The following is a 17,526-nucleotide window of genomic DNA, read 5'->3' as shown; positions in this document are numbered from 1 at the left end:
TCCTGGTTTTATTTTCCAACTATGTCACGGCGGTCTATGAAGAATCCAATCTGTGATCAACGTCCCAAACCATGAGTACACTGGCAGGAGAGTCACAACCACCCAATCCCTGTATAGATCATCATGGCAATCAGGTGGGTGGTTGATTGGTTGGTTTGTTGTTTAACGCCGCACTCAGCAATATTCCAGCTATATGACGGCGGTCTGTAAATAATCGAGTCTGGACAAGACAATCCAGTGATTAATATCATGAGCATCTATCCACGCAATTGGGATCGATGACATGCATCAACCAAGTCAGCGAGCCTGACCACCCGATCCCATTAGTCGCCTTTTACGACAAGCATAGTCGCCTTTTACAGCAAGCATGGGTTGCTGAAGACCTACTCTACCCCGGAATCTTCACAGGTCACAATCATGTGGTATGGTTGACAACAACATGTTGCATCACATGTATGCTTTATGTGGGAGAAAAGCCTGAAGTGATGCAGATCTGAGACGTTTACCACTTTGGTAAAACCCACCAGTACAGTCAATGATAACTCCTCCAACAGACTTGACCATGACCACACCCGACCTGGTATAGCATCACACATACAGAGAAGTATTCATTGTATGGAGAACTAGGAAGGAACTGTGTAGAGTTGACATCTAGGGTCACCATATTTCACAAGAACGTATGGCTACATGTCAAATGTTGCCAGAACAGTAGGGAATAATCTTCTACCATTTCCTACCTCTTCCCATTAACAGGTATTTATACTTGTCTGGCTAATAGGTGTTTGTCTCGCCCCGGCCTCCACAAACACTTATTAACCAGAACACAGCTTATACGTCTCCCATATACAAACCCTGTTAATGAATTCTCTATTAGTGCCTAGTCTGCAGTATTCCAGCTATGGAGGGGTCATAGCGTCCAGGTGACCTGTACATACATCAAATGGGTATCCTCTCAAAGCAGCCACACTAACCTACACTTCCCATTATAGATATTTATACATCAATTATGGATTACTGGGGTAAATTTAGCCTAAGATTACAAAACAGCTACAGCACTCAGCAATATTCCAGCTATATGACAGCAGTGTAAACAAGGGCAAAAGTGAGCAGGGCTCACTAATACCCCTGACCCGCCTAGTATGTAAGTAGTTTCAAATTAAATAATGGATAGGGTTAGGGTTTGAAAAATTCATTAAAAAAATGGAAAATTAATAAAAACATTTTTTTTCTTTTGACTGCACCCCACCATATGACACAGATTATATGTACAAAGTTTGAGATGAATCCACTGAATAGTTTAAGAGAAATCACGCAGAAAAAGTTTTCGGACCGATGGACAGAACCTTGGTATAACTATATACCCCCGACCTAAAAGGTCGGGGGTATAATAATTCAATGACTGACATCATGAGCATTGACCTGCTCAATTATGATATGTTGAAAAGCACCAACCAAGTCAGCAAGCGTGACCACCTGATACCGTTAATCTTACAAGGGTTACTGAAGACCAATTCTAGCCTGAATCTTCACTTGGTTCTAGTTCTAGGGAACTACAACTAAACCCGCATGTTGCTCAACTGGAAGTCATATGTTATGGGATGCAATACTACATATATCACTGCTATTACAAAATCGGGATGTCCCTTTGTTTGATGAAAGGTCACAGACTCGTATGTGTGCCATGAAATAAAACAAATATTCTAGTTTTCCATATGACTGCTACCGCATATGAAATATGTATGAATGTGTAAACCTAGAATAGACAAGGAAAGTACTTCACTTCAATCTCTTGTCTTTCCAGACTGTTTTCTGAATCACCATAAAGATTCCCACACCCTTCATTTTTCAGATACAGGAGAACTGTATCAGAGTGAAAGCAATACATTATTCAGCACCACAACTCCCCACGATCACAGATCACATGCAGGCTTTCATCACAATAATACCATTACATGGGCATTGTCATTCCATCATTAAATTAGGCATTTGCATTCTTATGGTTATATCGGTGTGAAGACCATTACTTGCACGCCAACCTTGTGGTGTGGCCAGACTACAGGGACCAGAGATCATACAGCTGTACACAACTGAGACTTGCCTGTGTCCAGCATGGATACTGGGATCAATACACCATGGTGTGGAGAAGTGCTATAACGATACAGGCACTATATATCACAGTGCCATGATACAAAGGCTGCGATACGATGTATATCATCATGAGTAAGATTTAATATATCAGATATATCACAGTGCAATGGTACATAGGGCTGCGATACGATGTGATACGATATGGGGTATAATATGAAAACTGCCAAGTAATAACCTGTACATGTCTGTATTTACACAGGTCCCTTCAACCTTGAGTGTACATCACAGTGCCGTGATGCTGCGATATGATGCATATCACCATAGGCAAGATTGGACATTTGAGACATATCATGGTGCCATGATACAAGGGCTGTGATATGATGTATATCACCATAGGCAAGAAGGAATATTAGAGACACAGTCAAACAGTGTTGTGTCGCACTTTGAGGTGTCAAATTTATGGTTGTCACGAAGTAAAAGCTAGGTCTGTGCGTATTCATTCATCATTTTCAGTTGTGTTGAACCTTAGACAACTCAAAGTATTTAAGTAGGTCCCTTCAACTCCAGCATAAAGGTGTTTGATTGTGTATCACGGTGCCATGATGCTGTGATATGATCTATATCACCATAGGCAAGATTGAACATTTGAGATATATCACAGTCCCTATGTGACGATGCATATCATCATAAGCAAGAATGAACTATAGAGTGAGTGAGTGAGTGAGTGAGTGAGTGAGTGAGTGAGTGAGAGTTGGGTTTAAGCCACTTTGAACAGTATTCCAGTCACATCACGTGTCAGCCAGATGTGGGAGTAAAGCCCCAAGTGATGCAGGTCTGAGATGTTTACCACTTGGGTGAAACCCATGGGCACAGGTATGGTACTGACAAACCCCGAAACATAATCGGAGCAAACAGAGCCTCCATCATAGAACTTCTATCTATGCAAAATGAATAAAGTATATTGTAAACATAATTTCAATTGATATATTTGAATATCATCTAACTCCCTCAGGGTAGAAGAGCCCTTCAATTCTAGGATATGTAGAATATTCTATTAACTTCTATATTCAAACCACATGACTAACCCCACGCAAAGATAAATCTACCTAAACTGATGAAAGACTTTTCATTTAAGATTTTATCAAATTATTGACTGCACATTCCACTATCACTCAAGAACACTCCCGAGAGAAACCAGAAGCTGTAAGTCCAGACAACCAATATCCATTAAACCGAAAAAAGCATACGTCTGCATGCTAGAGCTTCTAGAAAGAGCAACTTCCGGATTGTGAGCCAAGTCCTGAAGGATCCCATTATTAAATTAATACCTTAAGATACTATTTCAACAAACATGTCTTTCTGGAAAAGGGCAAAGTCAAAGGAAAGCTCACTCATAAACAGCCAAGAGGATAACAAATCTACAGAAGTGTCTAGACAATTTATTCCAGAAGCAAGAAAACTATAGGCTAACAATTTTCAGTTGAACCCCGACCTGACCGAATTGTCTGAGAAAAGTGATCCTGTCTCCTTCCAAATCAGTCTGTGTGGATATCCCCCCATGGTCAGCCTAGATCCACCATCAGGAGAAGGAGGAAAATTATTTGATACATATCACAACACAAAAATTTGGACTTGTATCGAGTGCAGACAGGGTAATAATGTAGCGCTTTGATAGTGTGGATTTGGTGCATTATACGTATCTACATTATTGTTGTTGCTGTTGTTGTTGTTATTATTATTATTGCAAGTTGTACTCCGTTGGATCAGCAATGGAACATATCACAGTACCAGATCATAAAATGACTCCATGACTCCAAACAAACACCACACTAACACAGTGATGGAAATGAAGCATAAAAGTCAAGAGAACCACATCTCAAATGCTTAAAGTAAAAGATTTAGGGCGTCTCTAGATCCAAACACTACTGCAGCCAACCTCAAGGATCACACTTAATTTCGAACCCTCTTAACTAAATCATTACAGAAAATTCCTCAGAGACAAATCAACTGCTTGAGCCAAACACATTGAAGTCTATGAGCTGGAGCTTTTTGCTAGATTTTAGTATGAACATATGGACTATTTGCTGAGGGTTTTTGGGAAAACTCTCCTAAACAGTCTGTATTACCATGCAAATTAACTACATGCTGTAATGGAAACAATGTAGATCACTGAAGAATTGTCCGGCAGACACCAAATGCGTCTGTGTCAAGTGGAAGGGCAGGGATATCATGTGGCCTTAAGCAGTATCATAGTACACAACTGATCACCAAAGACATTACAGAAACGGCACTTCGATCTATGTCTGTCCCATATACAATATTCCCAGAGACTAATGGCCAGCATGATGATATTCCATAGTTAGAAACGGCCTTGATGAGACAATGAACGGCATGCTTTATTAAATCAGCTGGAGGCACTTTGCACTAAGTCATTGTATTATTATCCACATAATGGCGTCAAACCAAATATGCTGTCTGTACTAAATCAGCTATTTCTTGAAGTGAGGTACTTGATATCATATAGCAAATGGTAATCAATTTTCAGATTTAAAAATTTTGGTTAAAATTTTTTTTTCATGTGAAATATGAGTTTGGGGTATTTTTGGAGCTTAATCAGTATTTCAGACTTGCAAAAGCAGTTGGAAGAAAGCCAAAAGTTTGTTTGTTGTTATCTTACGTCTCAAATATTATTCCAGTTATATGATGGTAACCGGAAAATAATCAAGTTTGAATCAGACAATTCAGTGATCAATGTTATGAGCAACAATCCACACTATTGGTTCAATCCAAAATCCGGTGACTGATATTATATATGGCAAAAGGCGACTATGCTTGTTGTAAGAGGCGACTAACGGGATCGGGTGGTCAGGCTCACTGACTTGGTTAATGCATGTCATGGATCCCAATTGCATGGATCGATGCTCGTGATATCAATCACTGGATTGTCTGGTCCAAGCGTGTTTATTTACAGACCACCGTCATATTGTTGGAATATTGCTGAAAGTGCCGTTAAAACAACCAACCAACCAACCAACCAACCAGCCAACGACTGATATTTTAAACATTTATGTACACCACTGAGGTACAATGATATGCAACTAAGTCATAGTGTCTGACCACCCGATGTTGTTATTCATCTCAGGCGACCAGCATAGGTTGCTGGGTACCCATAATAACCCCGCATCCCCATGTAAAATCCAAAAGTGACATCTTAAGAAAGAAAAAAGTGCCAATGTAAGATTTGAACCCATAATCAGAACATACAAGCAGATGACGGACACTTTGCCATGGTGCCGTTATACAAAACAACCTTAGCGCTACGACTGTTATAAGTCTATGTTAAGGTATGGGAGTTACGATCACCTTAGCGCTAAGATTGCTCTGTACAACGGCACCAGGTGAATAGTCACAGTATATGTCTTAGACCACCAAGTTTGACATATAAGACACATTTCATACAGTCTTGTTCCTATTAAAGGTAATTAGGAACATTTGAATACACATGGTAATAATTCCAACACACTTTTCTCTCATATAAAATATACTACTCAAAAAGAAATTATATTCCTCTCTGTTCACATCGACTGACAGCCCTCAGTTGTGAGGTAACCTGTTTATATAGTCAACACTCTCCCATGGCAACGGTGAAGCTGTTGACTTTTAACAGGGGCTCAAACATTTCTACAGCATTTTTAATATGACATGTAAAAGAGCAAGGACATTAACTCGAGGCTGTTAATGCTGGAACCAATAGTGTCACAGGGACTGAGACTTAAATTGTCAAGATTTCACAAAATTAAAACAAGGCAATAAAATGCTTTATATGTGATGTCTTCCAGCAGAATTAATGATAACATTCAAGTAAGAAAAGGCTTTCTGACACATTTCAAGTGAGCCACAGATACATAATTTCATACTGATACCATTTTTGCCGTGTAAATCATGAAGCTTATTACTGGACAAGAGCTAAAACACAAATATCAGCTGTCAGAAATTTTGATTACCCATAAATGTAATAACCTTAAAACCCTGGGCAAGAGCACGACAAGAGACTTTTTTACAGAAGGAAACTGTCTCAGCTGACCTGTTTCAAGTCCAGAGGACGGAAGGGCTTGTAGCTATCTGCTATGAGAATAAATCAATCCCATAATATTACACTTTCCGTCAAATACTTCCGAACCTTGCAAGATCTGTGACACCTCAATTACAGCTGCTAAAATAGGATCGCAGCACATATACTCGTTGAGAGACATATTTTTTCTCTCCATTTCATGCAGCATCACTCCAGAAGTCCGGACACCCTGCTGATCTGTTAGAGATATTCTATTTGGCGTAATAAGCACCTGAGAGCTTAGATAGTTGACAAAGGGGGCCCTTAAGTTAAATATGTTTTCACAGATCGAGTGGTTGTGAGTGAGTGAGTGAGTATTGTTTTACACCGCTTTTAGCAATACTCCAGCGGGGGACGCCAGAAATGGGCTTCACACTGTACCCATGTTGGGAATCAAACCCAGGTGACGGGCGAACGCTTTAACCACTAGGCTACCAAACCGCCCCTTTAGTGGCAGTGAACAAACTTAGTTCAAACATATATGATTTGAAACTAAAATGTTTTCCATAATAGCTACAAGGCAATCATAATCCCTTCTACGCAACAGTCTGCAAGAAAATATCGACTCTCATGTCGGTCTTAGTAGGGGGAGCTTATAAAGATTACGTACAGATTGGTGAAGATTGTTGGTTGTTTTGTTGTTTAACGCCGCACTCAGCAATATTCCAGCTATATGACGGTGGTCTGTAAATAATCGAGTCTGGACCAGACAATCCAGTGATTGATATCATGAGCATCGATCAATGCAATTGGGATTGATGACATGATCAACCAAGTCAGCGAGCCTGACCACCTGATCCCGTTAGTCGCCTCTTACAAAAAGCATAGTCGCCTTACGGCAAGCATGGGTTGCTAAAGACCTATACTACCCCGGATCTTCACAGGTCGATTGGTGAAGAAGTTGGTCTGGAGGTGCTTATTGGAACAGGTGCTTATGGCAGCGAATACGGCACATCATACAGATTTCATGTTTGTCATTACATGAAGTTAAGTTTATTGCTTCTAACATGGTAATATTCACTGCCAATTTGCAGGACCAAGTTGCGATAACAACCGGGTATTATTTACTTCATCTCCTAATACGGTCTTACATAAACAGCAAACCAAGCGGCTACTTAAGCTGGGTTACAGTACATCGGTTTGCCTGCACCAGGCTTGATTGCAGTACAGGCTGTTTCGCAAAGCTGTGATTCAGTTGATGTATAGATATAAATGTATACAATTAACTTGACTTAGTATCCAAGAAGATTGCAGTCCATTTTCACCTGACAGAAAGGGTGTAATTTTCTTTTTTCAATTTTATCAGAACTGAACTGTTTTACACCTTCACCTATAAAAAAGTGAAATTTAATTGTACTCACTTAATCAAACTCAGTTCCCATCTAATCTCAATGAAATAGCCAATGAAGAAAAAAAAGAGAAGAGTTACATCCCTTTGGAATGGTGCCATCTGCTCCAACAATCAGAGTACAGTTCAACAGTCCTGAAACTGCAACTCTTTCTTAACATTTGCTGACACTGCAAATATCAGGTCGAAGTGAGGACTTGCAACCTCAATCCAAACATCTGTACAGTGAGCTGTGGCACCTTACAACTAATGCATGAGGGTTTGTTTGTTTGTTTGTTTAACGCTACATTCAGCAATATTCCAACTATATGGCAGCAGTCTGTAAAGTATCGAGTCTGGACCAGGCAATCCGGACATTAACATAATGAGCATCAGTCTACACACTTGGAATACGATGATATAGTGAGTTAGTGCGCCTGATCTCAATAGTCTCCTCTAACGATAACAATGAGTTGCTGCAGAAATATTCTAAGATCTTCCAGTTCTAAGGAACTACAACAGCATGCTGTTGCTCAAATGGAAGTCATATGCTGTGTCATATGAACTCTTATGCATTCGTGACCAACTGGTGTTATTCCGTGACAAAGCCAAATAGCGACTCGTGCCCCTCTCATGGCCATTTTTGCGACCGGGTTCCGTCTTTGCGCAAACCTAAAACAATTGTCAACTCGCTGTGTGATGGTTCACATATATTTCCCCATATATCATATATATTTCAGATGCAAGTTACAGCACATCGGGACATGCGGAATTATACAGTATGATTGAACACATTTTACTGTGTCTTGGGTATATTTTAAGATGCAAGACATATATAAAATCAAAAATTATTTCTGAGGGATTCTTTGACGAAGAACTTGAAATCACGCGCGCATTCTAATTGGTTTTTTGTATTTTAGCACATGACATTCATCGATAGGGGGACGAGTCTTCTTGCAGGTTAAGGAAAGGGGCAAGTGGTGTCATATGAAGTCATATACTGTGTTGTTTCAGAGAATCAGAGCATGGTAAAAATATTAACATACCTCGCACAACAGAATTGTTCTGGTGGGAATACTCAATATGCAAGCAATTACACATTACACTGGAACAATAGAAAATGAAGAAAACCTATGTACAGATCCCAAAGGATGTATCAGGTTTCTCATAATTACACATGAAAGCAAGAAGCATTTCAGATTGCAGGCCATTCCATCACCAGGCAAATGTTTTGTGCTTCAGCTCTGTAACTGTAACTGCAACATCTCTGGAACACTGATGGAAGACCACGCTGTCCTCTATGGAAACCATAGACAGTTAGTTTTACTGAAAATCGATTTGCCTCTGGATCAGAAAGAAATGATAGGTTTCAATCTTAAGTACACATATCAAAGGGGTACACAAAGTATGAGCTCTACAGTACCAGTTGTCGGACATTCGTATTGTGGAATCCTCAATGGCTGAGTGGGTTACGTTGTTGTCTTTTTTGTGCTCGTGATTAGGTGCCTTACTCTGATAAGTCTGGGTTCAAATCCTGGATAGTGCTAGAATTTGTACTTTACTAAGAAAGTGTTATACCAAACATATGTAACAGGATGCAATCTTGTTGTATTCCGGCAGTGAGTGAGTTTACCTCTTGTTTACATGTAAATATAGAGTCTGAACCAGACAAACAGTTTCTGAAAGCATGAGTCGTCACACAGATCCGCACCATCAGGGTACGATGAGATGCCATCAGCCAAGTCACAGAGCCTGACCATCTGATCCCAATTTTGGACAAGCATGGATGGCCTCAAGGCGGTTCTGGCAGAATAGCTGTTGCAGGCACGTCTGTACAATGTCTGTAGGTTGTAGATAGTGGGGAGGAACATGATGCTTCATGCAGCAGTCAGCAGTATGTAGGTAGTGAGTAAGTGTGTTTGTTCTCTAATGCCACACTCCGCAATATTCAATCTATGCAACTTGGATATGATGATATGCATCAACAAAGTCAGCAAGCCTGACCATCTGATCCCTTTAGTTGCCTCTTACAACAATCATGGGTTACCCAAAGACCAATTCTAACCCACATTTTCAGGGTTCAGTGAGTAAGTAGACTTTTCAAATAATATCTTGGCAATCTGAAAGAGTAACCAAGGCTAGGCAAATAGGTGGTTGACAGCATGACCAACAATCCTTGGCATCCAAGGACAACGGCACAATACCCCAAATAGTGCCCAGCTGATGTTCATTTCATGGGTTACCCAAAGACCAATTCTAACCCACATTTTCACGGGTCAGTGAGTAAGTAGACTTTTCAAATAATATCTTGGCAATCTGAAAGAGTAACCAAGGCTAGGCAAATAGGTGGTTGACAGCATGAGCAACAATCCTTGGCATCCAAGGACAACGGCACAATACCCCAAATAGTGCCGAGCTGATGCTCATTTCTGTCTGCTACCTCTCACAAACATTGGGAACAGGGGGCCTTTTCAGCCCAAGGATCCCTACGGTGCATTAGAGGTACACCATGGGAGGTCCATGCAGGTGGAATATCACAATCCAGTACAACACATTCTGATCAATCACCATATTCCATCCATCAATGCAGGGGAGAGCTGCAACAGACCTACAATTTCCTGACTACCTTTCCCATCCAATCATCATTCTAGGGACCATAACAGAGCATCCACTTTGGAACATGAATTCTGCATTATTTCAAACGAATGTAAATAAATAATTCACAAACATTTGATATTTATTTTATGGCTTTCATCACAAACATTTCTCATCTTCTGTCTGGCTTTCATTCAAATGTCTGCACGGACACACCAACATCAACATTCATGCCCTTCAGCTGCCCCAGAAACAGCGGCCTCACCAGGTTATGAAGCATCCCATACCCTCAAGACTGTCAGGAATCAAACATGCTCGACTGGAGACATATTCATCCATTGAAAATGTTCATCAATACATCATATACTGCCGAACCATTGAATCATCCAGGTTCCAGTAAGCTCAATTTCAATTAACAATTCTTTAGGCAAATTACACTGGAATATACAAAGAAAGGGTCACATGGCTTTGAAGGTCATGAATATAAAGATAACATGATTGATAAATGTCTTAATGGAAACGAAAAGGTGTCCAGTTTCAGCTTTCATATCGGTCATACTTTTCCATATATAAATAAAAATAAAAAGGTTGTTTCGGAGAAAATATATTACTTGTAGATTTAATGACTATTTGTCATGCAATTTACCTACTTAAAACTTCTAGTTACTATTACCCTGAGCAAATTCATTCAGACACCAACACTCAGATATCATGTCTCAATTTTCAAAATAACATTTCATTCTGCAGTATGGTGACTCAAACATCAGAATCATTCTGCAGAAAAATACTGAGGAAACATAACAACTGGGTTCTGTTACTATGGCAACCAACCAGTTTGGCATATTGTCCGATCACACAAATCCTTCTTACAAACTTGCAGATGACACAAACGCAACCATCACATCAAGTGTGACTTGATACAGACAAACATGGGTCACATAAGAAGACCTGATTAGCTCCCGTTTCAAGTATGACATTTGTGGTGGAGCCATATTCCAGCTAAGAGGATCAGTGGCTGTCAGACGAGGCAGACCTGCACTTCAACTCACATTTAGCAAATCACACAAAAGAAGCAACTGCTCATTGCACAGCATTAGTGTGTCTGTCTTGATGTGCAGGATTTAAATATGGAGAAGGTCATGTTGATGTACACTGGGAAACAATCTCTCCTGTTCTGTTGGCATGGTGTTAATGATGCCATGTCATGGTTCATACTGATCTTAAGCCTCCAAAGTAAGGCCGTTTTTAGGCCTCTTTAGCAATTATCACACATTTAAAGACTAAACGTAAGATTTACGCAGTTTTAAATAGATCTATTTGTACACAAAATTTGTTGATTTGCTCAATTTGTACCTCTAACTACACTATCAAAATACCCATGTCAACAGAGTTATGTTTCATTATTGCTTACTTATTGAGTTAAGGGTTATAATCATTTGCTACATGATGTCCTAACACATTAGTATAGAAAGACAAAACTGCAGTATCCTTATTTGACAGAAATAACCATAGATGCTAAATTCAAGTCTGTGCCTTATACAAATGGCCACCCTGTCCTTGGACCAACATACTGCAATGCACAATGGTGATGAAAATACCGAAATTCATGGTCATCATGTTACCACCAAATCATCAGGTGGCCCATGTCCTACATTAGTGAGTGAGTGAGTTGGGTTTAACGCCGCTTTTAACAATATTCCAGTTATATCGCAGCATGTAAGCTTAATTTGGGAGGAAAGCCCGAAGTGATGCAGGTCTCAGACGTTTACCACTTCGGTGAAACCCATGAGCATGGGTATGGTGCTGACAAACCTAGAAACATAATCGGGGCGAACTGGGATTCGAACCCACAATCATAGGTTTCTGGCGTGCCCAAGGGACGCAACTCTGCACAGCGAATAGCGGCGCCTTAGATAGGTGGTCCACCCGTGCCTCCATGTCCAACTTTACGTAATGAATACTAAAATACTATAGCCTATTCCTTGAGCATATTCCTCACAGTCTCCCCTTCTTTTCCACCACTTATGCAGGCTAATGCTATTATCAACTGTTCCCTTATAATGCCTTATACTCCATCAAACAGAAGACAATTAATGAGTGACAACATTATACTAGTTGCGTTGGTAAAAACCAACTTCCAAGTGCCAAAACATATCGTGATATTCATCCATCTCTTCTTGGCCTTGTATTAATCACACCTAGTATCACGCCTGGAAACCACCACCAAGGTCTGTAGATAAAGCACTATTGATTCCAGAATCACCTAGTGAACCACACAATGCACTCAGTCTCTTTCCTTACGTGTTTCTGGTGGGCTGACTGTAAACTGCTCCTCATTGATGATCAGCTTGAAGTCCGAGCGTAACAATATATCAATGGTCGTGGACCTCGCCACTCGACTGCCATCTGAAACAAACAAAAGTTTCTGTCTAAATTGTCTGGTAGTGATGACATCGAAATCATACTCATAGTCTAGACAGTTCTTGTAGGTGATCATGAAACATGTTTAAAATCAAGCCTAGGTTTTAGTTTGTGAAGAGCAACTGACCAGTAGGAACTACCTAGTAAATGAAGTTCAAAGTAGATGTGTTGTTAACTGTTACCATGGTTACAGTTTCCAGTGCCTATTTCTACATTTACCTACAAATAGCAAAACATTGTAACATGTAATAGAGCACCATTTGACTACCATACTTAACCATTTCTGTAGCTCACCTGCCACTAGTTGTTTTGTTTGTTTGTTTCTTGTTTAACGCCGCACTCAGTAATATAACAGCTACATGACAGCTGTCTGTAAATAATCGAGTCTGGACCACACAATCCAGTGATTGACATGATGAGCATCGATCCAGGCAATTGGGATACGATGACATGCATCAACCAAGTCAGCGAGCCTGACCAACCAATCCCGTTAGTTGCCTCTTATGACAAGCATAGTCGCCTTTTACAGCAAGCATAGGTTGCTGAAGACCTACTCTACCCGGTATCTTCATGGGTCTCCTGCCACTAGTGCATATATTTGGGTACACACATAAACAATGTTATCACAAACCTAAAGGCTTAGAGATTTCTGGTGTTTATTTTGTGCGTGTGATGGTACTTCTTGTGTTTATTTTGAGTGTGATGGTACTACTTGTGTTTATTTTGAGTGTGAAGGTATTTCTTGTGTTTATTATGTGTGTGTGATGGTACTTTTTGTATTTCTTTTATGTGTGTGATGGAACTTCTCATGCATATTTTTGGGGGACTGAGTGATCACACCAACATACTTTCAGGATTTAAGGCTTAATGAAAAAATCACAGTTCACTAAGTACAATAAAGTCTGTTGCCAATTGTGCTGTGTTGAACACAATCTAAAATAAAGAGATTACGATCCAAAGAAAAAGAAACTTAAAAAACATTATAAATGTTCACTCTCAAGTTATTGCAGATGAATAAATTGATAACATCCATCTATTTTCTCATATACAGCATTTACTTTTAAACAAAATCATAAAAAATATTCAATCGTGTATTGATTTCCCCATCTCGCCTCAATACAACAGAGCTCCTTAAAATGTACAAACTTCATTCATTTAAGCCCATTTTAAAAACACTGGAGGAGCAATTTGTCAATCTCAATAAAAAAAAGAACATTCTTGGATTTAGTACTGATAATTACTTTTCCTAGAAATGTATGTATAATTTGTTCTTGTCGCAATATGGCTGATATATCGCTGATGATAGAATACACAGTCATCATCGCAGTTACACACTTGTACTAATTAGTTTGGCGACAGTAGCACTCCACTGAGAGGGTACCAATAACATTACAGGACTTCAGATGCTACAGTAATTCTTGTCACAAGTCTTAGTTACATGACAGTAAAAACTATATTGCATGCACACTACGCTGACTGCAAGACTTGCCTCAGCCATATCCAAACTGTACTATTGTTCATCATGTCTTTACATATGCTATTCAATTAGGTATTTGCTTGTTTTTCTGTGCACTGATAAAACCTAAAAATGATTCACCAAATCATTAAAAATATTCCCTTGTAAGAGCCCAGCAGAAGGAAACAAACGGGCAACAAAAACTGAGCTGACTCAGCAAAGATTTTCCCAGTTCCATAACTATCAATCATCAATGACGGAGGCATTATTTTCATGGCTATAAACATTTGTTAAAGCTGTGAAATATTTGATGCATGTTCTAAGTGTTTTCCAACCTAATTATTTCTGATTAGACTTGATAAAATTGAGCTGACGCAGCAAGATAGGCCCTCCTTATAATCATCCAGTCACCAATCATCAATCAGGAAATATTTCCTGCTGAGACTATGCATCCACAAACTGAGCTGACTCAGCAAAGACATCAACCATTACGGTGGCACTATTTACCCGGGTGAGAAGAAGGCTATGAAAACTCCACAGTGCCGACCTCAGTCAGCTTCCAAATTTATTGGTCACTTTCTTCAGTAAAGAGTCTCGAAGATAAACTTGATCAGATGACCACCAACTGATTTGGATTCTAGGTTTTCAAGAGATGTAGGCCACCACTCGATGACAGCCAATCTGAACGTTTACATATTGCTGAATGGCATTATTTCTCCTTGGTGGGCTCTCTATTGGTGAGGCCATGCACAGAGACAATGTAATCAAAGATAATGGCGGTCCTGAAGAATAATCGCTGTGTGGGGGAGTGAGTGAGATGTTTAATACCTCTTTGGACATTATTTCAGTTATATCGCAGCATCTCAGCTAAATGTGTCAGGAAAGCCAATGAGATGCAGGTTGCGACTGAGTTGGGTTTAACACTACTATAAAAGGTATTCCGATTATATTACAGCATGTCAGTTTAATGTTGTAGGAAAGCCCGAAGTATTGAAGGTCTCAGACAATTACCACTTAGGTGAAACCGACGAGCATGGGTATGGTGCTGTTAAATCTAGAAACATGTTCAGGGTGAACCAGGATTCAAACCCACAATCACAGGTTCCTAGCATGCCCAAGGGAGGAAACTCATGGTTTGGTAAATTGCGACGCCTAAGACGATTGGGCCACCTGTGCCCAGATGCAGGTTGTAGATGCCTACCGCTTTCATGAAACACGAAAGCATGGGAGTGGCGCTGATGGACAAACAAAGAAGCAGAGCAAATCATGAAATTTCTCGGTGGCAATAATTCCTGGCTACTCAGGAATACAGTTACATTTTTTCACTGCAGCGTAGGAAGTCTATTCAGTTATCTGGAAAGGAAACCTACAATTTGCATAACAATGGTCTTCCATGAGGCATAGACAATGATCAACTGATCTGGTGCAAACTGACAACCATGTGAAGCTGACTTGTCCTCCTTCCAGTGAGACCATGGAATCATCGTCCTAGACATCCCGTACTGTGTTGAAACACACCAGACATGCAGGGGAACACAGTGTAATCAACTCCGCTCCAACATGGCAAAGTTAATGAAACTATGTGGAATATCAGACTAATGACCTGAAATAAGTATTTAGTCAATAAGCATTTGGATCATTGAGGTGCGCGAGTTCTGAGCAGGTTTCAGCTGCATTAGTGACGGAGCACAGGGACCATAAAGGCTGGTGAGGCTTCATCTGTATGATGTAATTCAACAGCCAAACTAATAACAATATCAACTCAAATGGCCCATTTTATAAATATGTCTTAACAAGCTACATCAAGGAAAGGATTAAAGTCGACAGATGAGGCAAATGAACTCAAAAAAAAATGAATTATATTTTTTATTTCTTGAAAATCAGTCCATAAAACTATTTACATTGACATTCAAGTCTGTGAAATATGGAAGTTCAAGGTTTTCATGTACTAAAGAGTTCACACCTATCAGAAGGAATTCCTTCATGCACTTGTGTCTCTCACAGCAGAAGGAAGTGGTTAGGGAGGTTTGGCAGAACCGATCCTACTTTGCAGGGCAAAAACAAATCAATGAAATCCATTGAACACAAATGAAAAATCTAATTAAACCATGGAGTGCAGAAACCTGTAAAGCAGGATTTAGCAGCAGACTAAAGGGATAAGTCTCCATACAAACTGAAACAGGGGTGAAATAAAAACAAATTTAAATCACATCTGAAAAAATACCATGAATGCAAATGAAATGACCTTCTCCACACACCTGCAGCTAGGCAGTACAAGAACGATTCAGACCTATTCTCAACTCAAGGTTATTTCTACTGGTCAACAAAGGCTTAACTATGTACTATCTATTAATTAGATTGATTATTTAACGGTTAGCAAAAGGCTTAACATTTGTTTTATCCATTAACAAAGGAAAAGACCAGAAAAAAAGTCTGATACTATCGATGAGATTTCTTAACTTGAGTTGCTTATAGCTATGTAAGTTTGTGTTCAGCCCCATGTTGAGCGCCATAAAATTTCAAAGTCCTGCTTTGGAAAGCGAACCACGGACCTTCTGATCCATGCTCGGATGCCTTGTTCACATGACCAAAGAGGTTAATGCCATCAGCAAGTTGACAAGGTACGGATGTAATCTGTTGGAGGACTCCAAGCCTTGCAACAAAGCTACAATCAGCGACATCATGGCAGCCTGTAAATAATATAGACCAGGCAATCCACTAGCTAAAAGCACAATCAACATCCCATGTCCACGGGTACATTGACACAAGTCTCAGAGCCTATCCATCTGATTCCCATTTTAGTTGGCAAGTACAACTTGTGTGAAGTATTGGGGATCCATGTTGAACAGTATTCCCCAAATGGTTGTGTGAATTCAGAAAGAGTTGAAGAGAGCATTCATTCATTGTTAGCCTTAGTCATGGTAGTCTAAGTAATAGGGTGTATATAAAACATATCGCACAATGGGATCATAAGGTTCTGCAGCTCACCCTCTATATAAATACATGTCTACATACTATATGTATTGGTCCTTAAAGGTGAGGAGAAAAACGTCACATTCAAGATTATTGCACTTACATAGCAACGTGTGTATGCGTGTGAACATCATACTGCTAGCCTCACTGAGATACCAAGGTGTGGTTTAACAAAAAAATACCCCACTCAGACACAGTATACTGACATCTTTGTTTTAGCCCCTTATGTAGACGGGCCAGCAGGGTAACAAGTACCATCTTTTGAAATGATGCAACTGGGGATCGAACCCCTGCTCTCCGGGCAGAAGCTCTATTAAGTAGACCACTGTGGCGGACTGGTCCAGGCAAGGTTTTATATATGGTTGCCTTGGCAGACAGACACCTTATGAATGATGTTCTACTATCAGCCTATGCATTAACTGATTACAATCACATAATGATTACATATTGATATCAGGTTAACACAAATAATTCATTCTCTTTCTCCACTATAATGCATATCTTTTGCTAGGTATATTCCTATCATTCCATGAACGGATTCCATTATTCAATATA

The 17,526-nt window shown here is 39.8% G+C and overlaps 1 protein-coding gene across 1 annotated transcript in view; it reads right to left on the bottom strand.

The window, feature by feature from the left end:
- The window catches only part of LOC139467937 (calcium uniporter protein, mitochondrial-like), a 102,923-nt gene that overhangs the window by 14,146 nt on the left and 71,251 nt on the right, over positions 1-17,526 (bottom strand). Inside the window, exon 4 of the mRNA XM_071249529.1 lies at positions 12,423-12,527. Coding sequence (XP_071105630.1) covers positions 12,423-12,527 — 105 coding nt within the window. The remainder of the gene's footprint in view (positions 1-12,422; positions 12,528-17,526) is intronic.

This window comes from Haliotis cracherodii, unplaced genomic scaffold, assembly GCF_022045235.1.
Source record: "Haliotis cracherodii isolate W230 unplaced genomic scaffold, xgHalCrac1.p SCAF_2, whole genome shotgun sequence".
Taxonomy (NCBI): domain Eukaryota; kingdom Metazoa; phylum Mollusca; class Gastropoda; order Lepetellida; family Haliotidae; genus Haliotis; species Haliotis cracherodii.
Note: the sequence above shows the minus strand (reverse complement) of the source record. Positions and strands in the feature narration are given on the sequence as shown.